This window comes from Corylus avellana, chromosome ca3 (assembly GCF_901000735.1).
Source record: "Corylus avellana chromosome ca3, CavTom2PMs-1.0".
In the NCBI taxonomy this organism is placed as follows: domain Eukaryota; kingdom Viridiplantae; phylum Streptophyta; class Magnoliopsida; order Fagales; family Betulaceae; genus Corylus; species Corylus avellana.
The window spans coordinates 27,345,169-27,362,242 of NC_081543.1; the positions used below are offsets into that span (position 1 = coordinate 27,345,169).

The 17,074-nt window shown below is 35.1% G+C and overlaps 2 protein-coding genes across 2 annotated transcripts; one reads left to right on the forward strand and one right to left on the reverse strand.

Moving 5' to 3' along the window:
• The first annotated feature begins 349 nt into the window (after positions 1-349).
• Positions 350-5,146, forward strand: LOC132176534 (glutathione S-transferase T1). The gene is made up of 7 exons (XM_059588772.1): positions 350-607; positions 723-796; positions 1,071-1,131; positions 2,281-2,334; positions 2,836-2,915; positions 3,780-3,985; positions 4,790-5,146. Exons 1-7 carry the CDS (start codon positions 543-545, stop codon positions 5,000-5,002), a joined length of 753 nt encoding a protein of 250 aa, XP_059444755.1. The 5' UTR covers positions 350-542; the 3' UTR covers positions 5,003-5,146.
• A 2,587-nt stretch (positions 5,147-7,733) lies between these two features.
• Positions 7,734-13,852, reverse strand: LOC132175958 (probable copper-transporting ATPase HMA5). Its single transcript, XM_059588059.1, has 6 exons — positions 13,649-13,852; positions 10,512-11,912; positions 10,148-10,402; positions 9,588-9,710; positions 8,759-9,238; positions 7,734-8,338 (listed from the first exon to the last, which is right to left on the reverse strand). The coding sequence occupies exons 1-6, from the start codon at positions 13,847-13,849 to the stop codon at positions 7,922-7,924; spliced, it is 2,877 nt and encodes a 958-aa protein (XP_059444042.1). The 5' UTR covers positions 13,850-13,852; the 3' UTR covers positions 7,734-7,921.
• Positions 13,853-17,074: the final 3,222 nt, after the last annotated feature.

The window sequence follows — 17,074 nt, forward strand, 5'->3', positions numbered from 1 at the left end:
AACCACAAGACAAGTATCACTTCACTTGGTGTTTAAAATCCAGATAATTATTATTATTATTATTATTATTATTATTATTTTGACATGTCCATGTATGGATGAAAAGGGGATTTAAACCTAATTTTTAAGGTATTTTATTATGTAAAATTGCTTAACTCTCAATAATTATTTTTCAATTAAATAATTGGGGATTTATTAAGACCAAAATATATTATTTTTATAAATTCAACATTTACCATCTCAGTAATTACCATGTTTTATGATAACATCTTAACTAAATTAACTCCCCCACCCCCCAAAAAAAAGAACACTTTTAAGAACCAAACCAACTGCACGGGTCGGAACTGTATACAATCTGCGCCGTCCATCCACTTGATCTTACCCAAAAGGGCGAACAAACGGTCATCTCCGTCCACAGCTCAGTTGAAAGCTCGAAAGCCCATATAAAACGAAGAAACGTTGTTTACACTGTTAATCACAACAGGGAGAGAGATAAAGAGAAAGATAATTAAGGGAAAAGAAGCAACAAAAAAAAAAAAAAAATGAAGCTGAAAGTATACGCGGACCGGCTGTCACAGCCATCTCGTGCAGTTATTATCTTCTGCAAGTAATTTCATTCATTTCTTGATCATCATCTTTCGGTGTTCTCTTCAATTTCTGGGATAGTTCTATCATTATCTACTGTAATTGGAATCTGGGTTTTTGTTTTTCGGTGCTATCAGGGTTAATGGCATAGACTTTGAAGAAATCAGAGTGGACCTGTCCAAACGCCAGCAACTGGCTTCTGAGTTCAAAGGTATATATTGAAAAATAATTTCCTAATTTATGTTGAAAATAATTTCTTAGGTGAGTGGTCACTCATATCTTCATTTGAAAGAAGTAGATGACCATAGAAAAAGTTGCAGAGTAGTGGGGGCTAGCTAGAATTTTTTTTGACTGAAAACATCAATAACACAGTTGACGTGCTGTTGAGTGAACATCAATAACACAGTTGTTACAGCTAAATGTGCTATTAGGGGTTGATTCTTAATTTTGAACTAATTTTTTTTTCCCATTTGATGTATTTTCAGAAATAAACCCTTTTCAGAAAGTTCCAGCTATTGTTGATGGAAGATTTAAGCTGTTTGAGAGGTAATCAAAGGTTTTTTGGCTCCCTGCTTCATCATAATTTGGTAGGGCTAAGTTGATTTCTTGAAATAAGTTTCTGTCTTGAGGAATTGGGAATTAATTATGGGGAGGAATTTTGAAAGAGGTGGTAACAGAAGCATTCTGGTCATTTCCTTTTTATTTAGATATTCTGTTCTTGTGGAGACAAGAAGGTTTATATTGGCTTTGCAATCCACCAATTCGTAGATATGTTTTCTTGATAGCAGGGACTAGGTTCTTATATTTCTCCCTCGTCTGAGTTCTTCTCTAGGATATTACTTTCATAGCTGGATGGATATCTTTCCATATCTATCTCTTATGGACTACATATTTCTACAATATCTTACATAAATTGTGTATACAAAAATTTTCACTACTAATATATGGTGAAAATTGCCATCTGAAATGGTCATGATTGTTATCATCAATAATGCTAGTCACCTTTCTAATTTGCTTTATTTTATTCTAGTCAGTTCTGGGGTACATGCATTATGGCTTTTTAATGGTCATACTTTAAACTAAAGTTTAATTTTGCATTTGTTGTTGTCCTACATTTGATTTATAGTCTTTTATTTTATTTATTTTTCTAGTGTAGTTAATAAATTGAAGGGTTAATACCATTTTGGTACCTGTGATTTGCAAGTTTTTCAAACAGCTACCAGGTTTTGAAAAGTTACAATTATGCTACCTGGGTTTGACAAAATTTTATTTTCATCACCTCGGTTAATGTTCCGTCAAAAAAAGTTAACGGTTCCTTGGCCACCTGTAGACATGGCCACGTCACTGCCTATAAAATCACACCATGTCTGCATCTAATTTAATGAGAATTGTCATATAAGAATGTTATTTAACCCTAAATTAAAATCTGCTTCATATATGCAGTTGATTTATGAATGTCTACTTATGGTTGATTATTCTGCTTTGGGCATGTGATGCTTATCATCTTTTGTGTTGTTTTACTTGTCTAATCTCCACAATGGTAGACTAGAAGAACTGCTGCTTGCAATGCAATCTGACCATATGCCTGCTTCAAAAACTCATTGACCACTTTAGGGTTTCATTTAATTATTTCTCATTTTATCCATTCATCTGTCTAATTAAATCCTTCAACCCCACCCCCCCTATTCTCTGCAGTCATGCGATTCTTATCTATCTTGCTTGTTCATTTCCTGGAGTTGCAGATCATTGGTAAGTACAGTTGCTCCCTTTTGAAGTTATTTTCCTGATTATACGTTATGAACATTGAAAATGTGGGATAGACCTGATTTAGACAAAGGATGATGCAAGTTTTGGGTGTGTGCCTGGATATGGGTTGTGTGTTGGTCTCATTCACCCTTCACTCTTATCCAACACAACTGAGGAACAGAAGCCTTGTTCGCGAGGAGTTCCTTGACTACCTGTGCTATGTTTTCTTCCTTAAATCTAGATTCACAGTCTAAATGCAAATTTCACCTTAGGATGTAAAGGAAGAAAACTGAACTACTTCAATTGGATGCGTGGATTTGACACCTTGGCACTCACACATGTGCACTGGTGTGTATATATTTTAGATTAAAATGTCGTTCAAACCTATGTGCTTCCAGTTGCAAAAATGTGATTATATCTCAGTGGCTTGTTGTGTTCTATATTTAGTTTCGATACATACATTCTGCTGCCAGTTTCAACTTCTTTTTCTGTCCATACTGTCAGGTATCCAGCTGATGTTTCTAGGAAAGCTAAAATTCATTCAGTGTTGGATTGGCATCACTCTAATCTACGCCAGGGTGCAGGTGCTTCATGCTCAACTCGAAAAAATGTTCATAGTTTTTAAGTAACATCAAATATAACCTTGCTTCTTGTTGGTCATATTTGCTATGAACAATCAAATTTTCTTTGTCACATAGAATATAATAGGGAAGTCACAGATGACTTAAGGTTGATATTTGAATTCTTCCAATAACGTACGTGAAGTGACTTCAATGTAACTTTTGTGGTACCTTGGTATCTAGTGATGTATGTGTCTAACACACACACGATACATGTTTTGTCAAGTGCCACATGTATCGATGTGATAACCTTAATATAATAATCTTTAGTATCAGAGAAAATTATTTTTTTTTACATTAAAGATAGGCTTGGTATTCATACTTGATTCTTGCACGCCAACTATCACATAGCCAATTAAAACCCCCTTTCAAAATGATCGCCTTTGGATAGGGAGAAGGTGAAGTGGGAGAATGATTTGCATTTGAGCACATCCATTTGTTGTAGGTACTTTAGACCATACCTTTGGTAATGTTAATAGTTTAAGCCATAAATCTAAACCAGGATTTCCATTTTATTGTCAGTAGTGTCCATAATCAGTTATCTCCTTCCCTCTCTGAAGCTATAGATGCCGCCATAATAGAACATGTTAATCAGGCTGTTTTTTGGGATGGCAAATCTTCTAACATGCGCATTTGTTTTCACCTATCAGCTTTTTTTTTTTTTTTGTCAGACATTAATCAGCATTGAACATCAGATATTATTTATAATTCTATTTTTTTCCTTATTGTGGTTAACATATACACACATGTTTGATATTTCAATGCACTTTATCAAGTTTTCTCTTTTCTGATGGGCTATAGCTTTTTACTTGACTATTATCATTTCAGCCGGATTGATTCTCAATGGCGTACTAGCACCTGTATTTGGCCTTCCCCTGGACCCACAAGCAGCTTCTAAAAGTGAGAAACTTGTATCCTTGTCTCTGTCAAAAATAGAGTCCATCTGGCTAAAGGGGAATGGGCGCTTCCTGCTGGGTGGCTTTCAACCATCCATTGCTGATCTCAGCCTGGTTTGTGAGATCCTGCAACTAGAGGTATATAGATGTGACTCAATGCTTTGTTGTTGTTGTTACTGGTTTTTGAATTGGCAATATATACGGAGAGAAATATTGTGGGAGAAAGGTGGATGGGAAGTCGTTCTTTAGTTTGTATACAAAAACAAAGAGATCCCAAAAATATAAGAATAAAAAAGTATTGAAGAAATAAAATATTGCAATGAATTTCCTTTTGGCTAACACTACATTTGCTAATCAAGGGAATAAAATCTATGTACACATGAAAAATTATCATATGCAAGCATTTTTATGCTACTTTTTAATGAAAGCTTGGCCTAATTACAATAAAAGATTATGTGATTGTCCTTATACCTTTAATTTAGTGTGACTGAAAATATGAATGTCGCTCTCTTTTTCTCCATTTTTTTTTTTTAATAAGAAAAAAATTTTATTTTATGCCTTAAAAAATGGCAAACATGTAAAAGATAATATTGCTTGCATTTTTGGAATATTTTTAATTTGAGCTAAAAGCAAATTTTGTTCTTTATTTCAATTAATTCCTTTGTGGTGGCATGGAAATTGTTTTTTATTGATATCACTGGATGGAAAAATATAGACGTTAAACAAGAAACTGATTATTCTAAGGAGATTACTGGGAGGGGAAATGTAAGTTAGTTTCCTTCTTAAGAAAAAAATACAGCCGAATATGTTGGGAGTGCTTATATATGGTTGTGCAGATGGAATTATTCTTGCCCTAGTCTATGTGTAGCTAGAAGTTTATTACAAATGAAAAGTTATCTAGTATGCATTATCGGTCTCATTGTTATTACTCGTTGAATTTAGCTTTTGGATGAGAAGGATCGCAGTCGTATACTAGGCCCTCACAAGAAAGTTCAGCAGTGGATCGAGGATACAAGAAATGCAACAAGACCTCATTTTGATGAAGTACATGATATCCTCTACAAAGCCAAAGCGAAATTCCAATCGCAGCGGTCAGTTGCGGCAAACGGTGAAAGAGAGTCTAGCATAAAAAAGGTGTTGCCTTCAAAGATGTGAAAAACATACTGCTGTTTCATCGAGCATTGTAAATGTCACTGTTTACAAGTTGAGCTTTGTTGCTAGATTGTGTAATAAAACTCTTCAGATTTGTCATGAGGCGGGTAGGTTTCGAATGAAATAAATGTGAGATTGATTCTAGCATTTCCAAATTGTTTAGATTTATATTTAGTTTCTCATGTACGTTGAACCATTTCATGTTGTGTCCACGTTAATGTTTTTGAAGTGAGTGTTGCCAAGAGTTCTACAGTTTTTACTACAAGTTTCTTACAAATTGACGTGGCAATCTGAGGAGGTAGGCTTGTTCATGGATATGGGTTTGTAGATGAAATTTAGTCAGTGGATAGTTAGTCATAAGTCAGACTTGAGGAGGGAGAGGGCGGTCGAGATTTTTCTTAAGAGTTGACAGGAGCCATATGATGTGGAGAACGGCAATGACAGAGACGGCAATGGCGGAGAACTTGATGCGAGAGCTTGGTAAAGGCGAGAGAGGAGGGACGGACATGGCGGCTGGTTGGTTCATTTGCTTGGAAGTCTCGGTGGCCTGGTGAACCATGATGGCCTGGCCATAGAGGACAATGGCTTGGGGGCAAAGCTTGAAAGTCCTTTCTCTAATTTGCTGTATTGAAAGTCCTTTCTCTTTGCTGTCCTTTTATTTATTTCTCTCACTTTTTGACCAGTTGATTCCACGTATGCAGTGGTGTTTTTAAAAACAATTCTTTCATTTCTTTTTCTTGTTTTTGTCCTTTTGTCTCTTGTGTTCCCACTTTCGGGTTGGTTTCCCGATACTTTATATTTCAAATGGAGTGTCGTGCTACCTTTTAAATGATTAACTTTGTTATAAACATCCAGATAGTTTATAGTTTATTGGAATTATTTATGTGTTGTCTGTTTAGTTGTTTCGGTTTCACTTTTTTTATTAGCACTGTCTTTTATGTTTGGGTTTCTTGTTGAGGCGCCCACCTCTTGATTTGGTGTTATAAACAATACTTTGCCTTATAAATCTCCCATTATATTTCTTAAGGGCCCAAAACAAACGAAGTGATCTCTATAAAACACAATCTTGTTGTCTTCTTCATACTCCCTATTTGTGTAAAAAAATAGATATTCATCTTTTGGAAGAGTTTCTTCCAAAGCTTTATCCTGAAAAGAAAACCTGAATCCAATACTCAACGTTTCACGAAATAATTTGAATAATAGGAAAGAAGTTTAATTATGTAAGGTTTCAGCTCAAAGTGTGCTGCAGTAATTGCAGGCAACACTATGCAAGATGGAAGGATTGGTGGTGATGGGTGAGAACAACTCTCTCAGAGTCTTGGTATCCTCAACAAGACGATGTGTGTAATCACACTCCCACGTACATTCCATCTAATGGAGGTTGTGGATCAAGTCTTTGGTCTTTCAATCTGTGTGTGGGTATTGGAAAAAACGACATGGATGGAGCTAATTTTAAGCATTGTCCTTTCCTTTCATCCTTTGTTAGCTTCTAGATAAACTTCTTTCTTGGTTATTTATTTGTTTCTTTTTTCACCATTAATCAGGCATTTGATGTGTGTGTGTGGTTGGCAAAGAAGATGGTCCTAGCTATATTAACACAAGGCTCTTTAGCTATACTGAACTTAGAGAATTTGGTTCTTGTATTTACGTAGTGACATATTGTTGTGCAAGGCAACAAGATGCCTATATACCATGGCCTTGAATATTGTATTTGTATTCTAAACCAAATAATCGATTTATAGGTCTCGATGGAATGGTGAAAGAAAGCTACTATCCAGTGTCTCTACTGGCCTAATTAAGGGTACTACAACTTTTACTACAAGTTCCTTACTACTTCAGGCTGAGACAAAAGATCATCGAGTCTTATAATTTTATTTAGATTTTATTAGTTTGTTGGATTACTAGTATTTAGTTTTATGTTTTATTTAATTTTTAAGAGTATTTAAAAAAAAAAAAAAATTCAATAATGGGTTTCGCCCAAAGTCAATCAAATTAGGGTTAGTTTGCTTGCAATTTCAAAATGTGCGATCTAAAAATAGTAATTTTAAAATATACGATTTGAAAACGTAATCTTTAAAAACGTAGTTAAACGTTTGGTAAAATCGTAGTTTAGTCTATAAAATAGTTCATTTTAAAAAAAAAAACCCTTTGCTGCGATTTAAAAACTCTATTTTTTTATTTTTTTTTTCAATTTTTTTTAAAAATACATTCCTAAATAATATAGTTTCTGCGATTTGGTTTAAAATCGCACTTAGTCTTTGCAATCGTACTTTTGATCTCCGAAATCACAATACTAAACGCACCCTTAGTTGGTAAGTCTATTTTGGTGTCCTTTTGTACTTTGATGGGTACGGAGTTGATGAATAAACAAATTTTGTTCTTTTGAGGTGCGACTCCTCTTGTTCTTCTCTCTTCTTCCTCTCGCCTCCCTCTCACTTTCTCTCTCTTCTCTCTTTCTAGCTTCCTCTTCTCTTATGTTTTCTTTTCTCCCTCCCTTGTTATTCTTCTCCAAATTCCTTTTCTTCTACATTAGATAGCTATTCAATTCTATCCCGCATGCTACACATACCTTATATCTAACTAGTAATATTTATACAATGCAGTCAATGTGAGTAATTATCACAGGAAAAAAAAAAAGATTATTTGGACTAAATCATTCATTAAAAAACACAAAAAGTGGAATACCAATCATGAACAAGCCGTTCATCTATTGCTTTTCTGATTTTCTTGGTGGCTTCATTAATCTTCACTGCATGACCAAGCTGTTCATCCATTGATCATTTCTCACTATACTTTATGTACATGGAATCCCAACCAGCCAATCACTCTATTTACAATTTTTTCATCAATCTAGTACACTGCTAAATTGATTCCTAGAAGAATATAGAAGAAAAAAAAAAGGATATAAACCAGGATTATTGATTACTCGATCCTTATTCCATGTATCTCAAGGTTATCCAGCTTCCGGGGTCTCCTGTAGTTCTTCAACAAGAGGGAGCTGCAAACAACACTGACAGAAGAGGCTGCCATTGCTGCTCCAGCAATCCATGGAGGCAAACGGAAACCGGTTAACGGGAAAAGGACTCCGGCGGCAACTGGGATGCCAAGTAGATTGTACCCTAAAGCCCAGAAGTAGTTTAAACGTATACGTGAGAAGGTTTTCCTGGAAAGATCAATGGCTGTTATCACATCCTCCAAGTTGTTCTTCATTAGAACAATGTCAGCTGCCTCAATAGCAATGTCTGTGCCAGCACCAATTGCCATTCCAACATCTGCTGCCACAAGTGCTGGTGAGTCGTTTATGCCATCTCCTACCATTGCCACTATGTAGCCTGAAGCCTGTGAATGAAAAAATTCAACTTACATGATTTAAGCAACAAAAAGATATTCATGGAGGAAGAGATATATATGGCCATTATCAAGTTCATTTTTAAGAAGACAAAACCTATATTTGGATGAGTCAACACTCGGAGAAATCCTAGGTTGGTCCCCAGGATATCCAATTATGGCATGTTAATTTTGTGTTGGATTTGCGTGTCAAAAATTGTTAGCTTTTATGTTGCGTGTCAGGTTCGTAAGGCATTGATATAAAACTATATAGATCAACTTTAACCCGACTCATTTAACTGAATGTGTCAAATCTTTCAACCATAGCTAACCTGCTAATTTCTTATTGAGTTCGCGGGTCGTGTAAAAAATTGTCAGCCCACAAGCTTAAATTTAGTGAAAAGTTTTCTTGAAGCTAAGTTCTTTACATACCTGAAGATCCCTCACTTTCTCTGCTTTATCCTCTGGTTTGGCTTCTGCAATAACAGTTTCAATTCCTACTTCCTTGGCAATAGAATTGGCAGTTCCCCAATTATCACCTGTCACCACTATGCTCCTAATTTTCATAGACTTGAGAATGGAAATGACTTCTTGAGCACCTGGTTTAAGTGGATCAGATATGGCTACAACTCCAGCCACTTCCCCATCTATAGATACTAGGATGCCAGTTTGAGCCATCCCTTCAGCTTGTGCAAGCATTTCTTCAGCTTCCAATGGAATGGTAATGCTCTGGTCCAACATCAAGCTTTTGTTGCCCACAATTATTTCCTTGTTTTCAACAATGGCTTTCACTCCATGGCCAGTGATGGAGATGAAGTCTCTTGCTTCTGGCCAGGCAGGGTTCTCTTTATCTTCCATGAATCCCTTGGCGTGCTCCACTATGGACTTGGCTAATGGGTGCTCACTGTTCACCTAATACAAAAATATAAATCAAGCAAACATCATCAATGCATGTGTTTGGTATTGCGATTTCGCATATTAAAAGTAAGATTAAATTGAGTCGCGTTTGTGAGTGAGTTTTTAAAAACCGACGATTTTAAAATGTAGAAAAATTGTAGATAAGGGAATGCGTTTTTTAAAAATACACAATTTTAAAGGTTAAACTGCAATTTTACCTGCGTTATTAAAATGTTTTCAAACTACACATTTTAAAATCGCATGTTTTCAAATTGTAAACTCAAATGGACTTATAATACCGTTCTTGCTACAAAGATAAGCTCTCTTAAAGAGCGAGTGTTCTGCAGAAAAACAGAAAACGTACCTCGGTTGCAGCAAGAAGCACATAGAATTCTCTAAATGCCATATTTTTCAAAAGTTGTGTGTTCACTACCGCTGGTTTCCCAGCCGTGAGAGTCCCTGTCTTGTCAAATATAATGCAGTTCACCTACAATATAAAACAGATACACATGAAGCAAAGCTAGGACTGTTTCCAAGTCAAGTAGTTGCAATACATAAAGCATAAAAAGAGAAGAAATTTACGAAACCTCCAAGCATTTGGGTTGGTAATGGAAGTGCAATTTGAAAATGAGAATTTAAAGACGCAGTTAAGCATCACAATTTAGCCTTTAAAACTGGGAGTCTTTAAAAATACACCCCCTTGCCTACGATTTAAAAACACAATTTTTTCTACTTTTTCAAATCGTAATTTTTTATAAATGCACTTCCAAGCGATAAATATTTTGTGATTTAGTTTAAAATTGCACTTTTGATATGCGAAATTGTGGTGCCAAATGCACTATAAGTAGTGTCGATGGAATCCCATTTTGGCCATTTTCATATAAAGCAGCAAACTGATCTTGAGATGAATTTCTTCTGCTATACCTTATGTGCACTTTCTAAAGCTTGGCCGCCTTTAATCAGTACACCTTGAGATGCACCAACTCCGGTACCAACCATGACAGCAGTTGGAGTTGCTAGGCCTAGAGCACAAGGGCAGGCTATGACCATGACAGAGATCCCAAACTGAAGTGCAAGCTCAAACCTGCTCATGGAAGATGGTATCCAGGATTTTGGGTAGCTATGCAACTTCCCAGCCAAAAACCAGGCAAGCCAAGTTGAAAATGAAAGCATAATGACCTGCAAAACAAAGCTATTTCTTCTCAGGAAGGCCTCTACAAATTACAAAATAATAATTAGAAGAAAAACTTGAAATCTCAGTGTCAAACGCACTAAAAATAATACTTACCAGAGGCACAAAGTATTTGGAAATGCTGTCAGCAAACTTCTGCACAGGAGCTTTAGCCATCTGTGCAGATTCAACAAGTCGAACAATCTGTGAAAGAGCACTCTCTGATCCTACTCGTGTTGCTTGAATATACAACACTCCATTCTCATTCACAGTTCCTCCAATCACCATGTCTCCCTTCCTTTTTCCCACCGGCCGTGCTTCTCCTGTTATCATGCTCTCATTCACATGGCTTTCCCCCCACAGAACATAACCATCTGCAGCCACTTTTGCACCAGGGATGATTTTAATGGTGTCATTCTTTTGTATTAACCGGCTATCAATCTCTTGCTCACTCATCACATTTCCTTCATCATCCAGAGTTAACAATATTGCTGTTTCAGGTGTCAAGTCCATGAGCTTGGCAATGGCGTCTGATGTCTTTCTCTTAGCCAAAACCTCTAAATACTTCCCAAGCAGAATAAATGAAATAAGCATTGAGCTTGTCTCAAAGAAATCTGTGCCCTTGAAATCTTTAGAGTAAGCAGCCCTTGACAATGAGTAGACAGAGTAGAAGTAGGCTGCATTTGTTCCCAAGACAATCAACACATCCATATTTGCAGAACCATGGCGCAAAGATTTATAGGCTCCAGTGTAGAATCTCCTGCCTATAATGAACTGCACTGGAGTAGAAAGCTCCCACCTCAAAAGCATACCAACACTCAACATTTTGACTACTTTTATGTCTAACACATGGTTGATTCCAGGGATATACATCAGAACCATAGATGTTAAGAAGACAGGAACTGTAAATACCAAACTCCATAAAAAGAATCTGTAATATTGATCAACTTCCTCCTGTCTACGAGCTTCTCTTCCTCCTTTTCCTTTGGGATATAGCATTGCTTTAGAACTCCCAGTTGACTCAATAACACTGATGAAAATTCTGGGTCCTGTCATATCTGGAATGTAAGAAATGGAAACTTTGTTGAGTTCAGGATATATTACTATCTCTTGAACCCCTGGGAGTGATTGGAGAGACTTTTCAATCATTCCCACAGTATGATCATCAGTGTCTAAACCATCAACTTTGAGCTCTATCTTACTTATACTATCATCCCCTGTACTGATAAGTATGGCTTCAAATCCAGCATCTTCTATGGCTTGCAGTAGTTGATTATGTCTCACAGTCTTGGGATTATGATGTACTTCTGCTTCTTCTGTTGCTAAGGCCACTTGGGCCTTCTGCACTCCAGGAATTGCTTGGAGAGCTGATTCAATGGTGGAGGAGCAAGAAGTGCAGGTCATTCCATTTATGTGTATTTTGCATACTTGATCTGCAGTGGATCTCTCATTTATGTCAACATTGATCAATGTGGCTTGAAATCCAGCATGTTCAATAGTCTCACGTATCGTTTCCTCCTAGAAAATGTTTAAGACAATATACAGTTCAATTACCTTGAGCAATTCTATGCAATCCAAATTTTCCAGCTAAGTGTTGGCAAATTACTAGCTAAATTAATTAGTATCAGTATATAGTAATAACATAGGCCATACAAACTTAGCTATGTTTGTTAAACGTTTTGAACTTTTGAAAACTGGGTAGGGTGGCTGCTGAACCGTTAGACGGTCACCCCTCTCTACCCCAACCCCTCTCTTCCGTTGGGGTAGTAGCCATGCGGTCACCTCTATTTATTTTGTCTTATTGGAAACAATAAATCAGTTCTATGTGCACTTTCTCAAAATATTCTTATAAGGAGTGAGAAGTTTTCTAAAAATTACGCTGTGTTTTATTTTTTGCAAAGTATTTTAAGTTTTATTTTTGAAAAGTTTGTTAAAGCTTTTCCTTCTGGGTGGTGTTTTCTATTTTTTTAAATAAAAATATTAACAAACAATTTAAAATACAAAAAACTTAAAGTTGATTTTACTTTTATGTTATATCGAAACACTTTTTGAAATCAAAATAAAAAATACCTTTTTATAGAAGTGTGTTTTTATTTTTTTTAAAAACAAATAATTTGTGGATGTTCTTGTGGGAAAGGCTATGCTAGGGCGTGTGGTTGACGCCTTAGGAGTACCTATTGATGGAAGAGGGGCTCTAAGCGATCACGAGCGAAGACGTGTCGAAGTGAAAGCCCCTAAGATTATTGAACGTAAATCAGTGCACGAACTTACAGAACAAAATCATTCCTGAGCTCAACCCCACCCCCCTCAAAAAAAAAAGTTACCCAAACTTTTTTTATTTTTTTATTTAATTTTTAAATTAGGATGCTTCTTTGAAAAAGTAAGAAATGATTTTATAATTAAAGCACATACCTTTGGCTTTGGGCCACCAAATTAAGTAAAATGGTATGTCTGATACAGAAAAAAAGGAAAAAAGAAACAATGGTGATGAAGGATCAAGTGAAGATTGGGGCTGATGCAGATGCTATGGCCTAAATAAATAGAACCCTATATCTACTTTTGTTAAAGTATTATTTGATTTATATGAATATTTCGTATAATGGGGAACATGATAATTAGTCTCTCAATCAGCTTCTAGCACTCAAGAAAGGAAAAGCTCGTGCATAGGGAAAAGAGAAAGGGCAAATAATAGAGGGCACAAGAAGTAAGTATATCTTGAATTATTAAACAACTTGATTAGGACAAAACAAGTCTCGTATTTTAAGTTATTTGTTAATATAAATAAAATACATAATGGCTCAAACATTTTGTACAAAAATACAGCCGAATAGATTCGAATGAATTATTGTTCAATAACGAAAAGAATATGAAACAAATAAATGAAATGAGTATGAATTTGAAACAAATTTCAAATTTCGGTAAACAAAAAGAAATGAGCATGAATTTTAAAAACGAAAACACAAAAATAGTTCAAACTTAAAGATAATATGAAAAATAAATGTATACTTCATTTTATGTGGGTTTAAATTTTAAAGACAATATGATAAATTAAATGGATAAATATTTTTTTATCTTACATATATTTTTCTTGGAAAAGATTAAAAACAAACATTACACCAAATCAAAACAAAAAATGCAAATAGTTGTAATGACAGTGAAAATCAGTCATTATAAGCTTTTACTAATTCAAAAGCTGATTTTTAATACCAAAGCATCTCAATTATATAGCAAATATACGTATAATTCAAACTCACGTTGATAGAACTCGGGTAGTAAAGGACTCGGACTTTGTTATTTAGAAGATCAAGCACGGCCTCGCGTATCCCTGGAGGCCGCCTGAGTGCCTCCTCGATCGCTCCGATAGAGGGCGAGCATGTCATTCCGTCTACCGAGAAGACGGCCTTTGCCAGCTCCGACGACCTCCCCCCCGCCTTGTAATTTTCTTTGGTTGACATGCCTCTTGGCCGGCTCTTGGCCATTGAGTTCCCCCAACAACATCTACTGCAAATGTAACTCACCAACCCCAGAGACTTTGTAGCAGCCATGAGCATAAAAGCTCTTCAATATTCTAAAAAGCAGCAAAATAATGGATTTGCTCATGGCATAATTGCAGGCATTTTATACACCAAATTTGGTCCTACCATTACTTGAGATAAATGATTGTTAATACAAATATGTGTAAGATTTCCACTAAGCCACCATGGGAGATAATATAATAAAAGTGAATTAGTAACTGATGGCTTCCACTTCCCCCACAATACAAGGCTACGAGGCTTTTCTGGGAAATCTAGTTGGGATCTCATCTCCATGCAAAGAAGAACAAGAATCATCGTCAAAAGATTTGTCTCATATATGTTGTCTTCAACCGTTCAAAAAAAGTGATTGATAAAGGTGGAAAAAAAGGTTGTCGGGGAGTTACGTGTCTTATTCAAACAATTGATATGGTTTTTTTTTGTTGGGTTTCTTTATCTTTCTTTACGCTTAGAGGTTGAAGTTATGGTGTTTGATACGGAAGCTCGCACAATTTATGACGTTTGAATGATCAGAGAAGCCATGAATGCTCTGCTCCAACAAATAGCAAGCTCGCTTCGTGAATGGTGATAGGAAATGCAAACACAGCTTGTTTCCACCAACGAGTTGTTGATATTCAAAGATTTGAGTCATCAAATATTCTTATGGTCTCTTTAGGATTGAGGTTTCAATAAATGCAATTTAAAAATTGTATTTTCGAAATTGTAAAGGGCAGATTTTTTTTTTCTTCCTATTTGAACTTAAGTGCTTTTTAAATCGCAGTGGCAAACACCTTACGTTTTGCGATATCTTTTAAAAACGTAGATTATTCTTACGAAATTGCAATCGAAAATGCACCCTTAGCTCTACATCTTATATTTAGCCCACAAAAAAGATAGATAACGATAAAAATTATTTGATCAACTATTTTCATATAGTGAATGGATGAATCTACTATTGAATTTGTGTATGATCTACATGAGTTTACAAATTAAATGACGTAGGGCCGGCTCAATAAATTTAGCGGCCTATGACGGCAATTTTAAATGGGGCCTTTTTCCTTTATTTAAATATTAATTAAATGCTAATTAGTTATATTAATCTAACGTTTGTACTAGGCCCTACGCAAATAATTAGTTATATTCCTCATATATATGAAAATTCACCAATCCTTTTATGAAATGATTTTAAGGACTTGAAGCACGAGTTAGGAAATCATGAAATTGGAGAAGAGAATTTTCAAATGAGACTTTCCATCTTCGGATTATTTATTATTATTATTATTTTTCCATTTTGAACTATGAGACTTTAAAAAAATATAGAAGGTTGGAAAAGATATGGGGATAACATAGCATTAAAATTGATTTTTAATAGTTTAATGCTATTGATTTTTAATACTATCTTTTTAAGAAACTTTTGTTTGTGTCTTGCGTATAATATTAATATTATACTATAATTGGAGGCTTTAATTAAGAGTATATTGACCATAATTAAAGATTTATTTATTTATTTAGGAAATAAATCTTTATTTTTCGTTATTATTTAGAGGCTTTATTAAATTGAGGGCCTTAGGCAATTGCCTAATTAGTCTAATAATCTAGGTATGCAAAGAAAGAAAAAAAAAATGATTAAAAGATGATCGAGAGAATAATGTGTTAAAAAAGAAACAATCATTGTAATTTGAGATGTAGGTAACTTGAATTTTTTTATTTTTTTTATTTTTTTATTATATCTCATAATCCACTAGTTATATTAATTATAGGAAGGAAAAAAAAAAAGGACATCAACAATGATTTAAGTATATGATATAAGGACTTTTTCTTACCATTTGTATCCTCACCCTTTAACTCGAGTTAGGTAGCTTAAAATTTTGAAATTAATTTGCTTGTTATGAAAGGACAAAAAAAAAAAGAAAAAAGAAAGAATTCCGATGAAAAAAGAAATGAGTTCATCCACCAATCAAACTACGGCAGCAAGAAAATTAAAGAGAGATTGTACGTGAAAAAGACATGAGTTGTGACAGATCACCTATCACCCATGCGTACACAATTACGTGCACGCGCAGAGTATATGCTTTAAAAACCCTCCAACTGATTACTTTAACAGCCGTTTACATTGATAATTAATGATAATAATAATAATAATTAATAACAATCAGCATTAAAAAGATTAAATGATATGACCTATTCTGGCTTAACAAAGATTCTTCAACCTTAGGAATTATGGGTTCATTTGTCTTTCAGTTTAGTATAGCGGTGGTTTTAAAAACATGAGATAAATGTAAAATTGGTCATTGTGGTTGGCCTAATTTACAAATTACTCATTGTGGTTTAAAAAATAATTTATAGGTCCCTAGGGTAGGCCAAAATAACATTTTATTCCCTGAACTCATTTTCTGTTAAATGACTTAACGGAAACCGTTACATTGCCACATCACACTCAATAAAAATAAAATGTGTGTTCTTTTTTATTTATGCTTTTAAAAAATGACAGATAAGCTTTTCCACGTTATTTTGAGGCTCCAATACACACTCCACGTAAAATTAAATAAACCTAATCCCTCTATATCTCATGTGCCGCCGTCGTCTTTATCTTCCCCAACGATTTTTAACGCCGTATTCATCTTCGTCTTCATGTTGTCATCTTCATCTTTCTCACAAATTCTTGCGTCCCTCTCCAGGTGAGCTGTTGGGTTTCGTAGTACGACTGAAATTGCCATTAGAGAATCGCCGAAAACGTCGTAACGGTAAGCCACCTTGCTTTGGAGCTTTTTTACTTTCACCTTGATTTGAGTCGTACTAAGAAACCCAACAACTCACCTAGAGATGGACGCAAGAATCAGTGGGGAAGATGAAGACAACAGCATGAAGACGAAGATGAATACGACGGCAAGAATCATTGGGGAAGATGAAGACGACGGCGGCACAGAGGATATAGATGGATTAGGTTTATTTAATTTTACGTAGAATGTGTGTTGGAGACTCAAAATGACGTGGAAAAACTTATTTGTCATTTTTTTAAAAGTATAAATAAAAAAGAACACGTGTCTTATTTTTATTGCATGTAATGTGGCAATTTAAGGGTTTCTGTTAAGTCATTTAACAGAAAATGAGTTCAGGGAGTAAAATGTTATTTTGGCCTACCCTAAAGACCTATAAATTAATTTTTGA

Bases quoted from the DNA above. Each gene is read 5' to 3' on its own strand.
- LOC132176534 (XM_059588772.1), top strand. From the start codon at position 543: ATGAAGCTGAAAGTATACGCGGACCGGCTGTCACAGCCATCTCGTGCA. The intron at 1,132-2,280 runs GTAATCAAAGGT...TATTCTCTGCAG, and splicing joins AGATTTAAGCTGTTTGAGAG to TCATGCGATTCTTATCTATC. The intron at 3,986-4,789 runs GTATATAGATGT...CGTTGAATTTAG, and splicing joins GTGAGATCCTGCAACTAGAG to CTTTTGGATGAGAAGGATCG.
- LOC132175958 (XM_059588059.1), bottom strand. From the start codon at position 13,849: ATGTCAACCAAAGAAAATTACAAGGCGGGGGGGAGGTCGTCGGAGCTG. The intron at 9,711-10,147 runs GTATAGCAGAAG...TTTATATTGTAG, and splicing joins CTTTAGAAAGTGCACATAAG to GTGAACTGCATTATATTTGA. The intron at 8,339-8,758 runs GTATGTAAAGAA...TTTCATTCACAG, and splicing joins AGAAAGTGAGGGATCTTCAG to GCTTCAGGCTACATAGTGGC.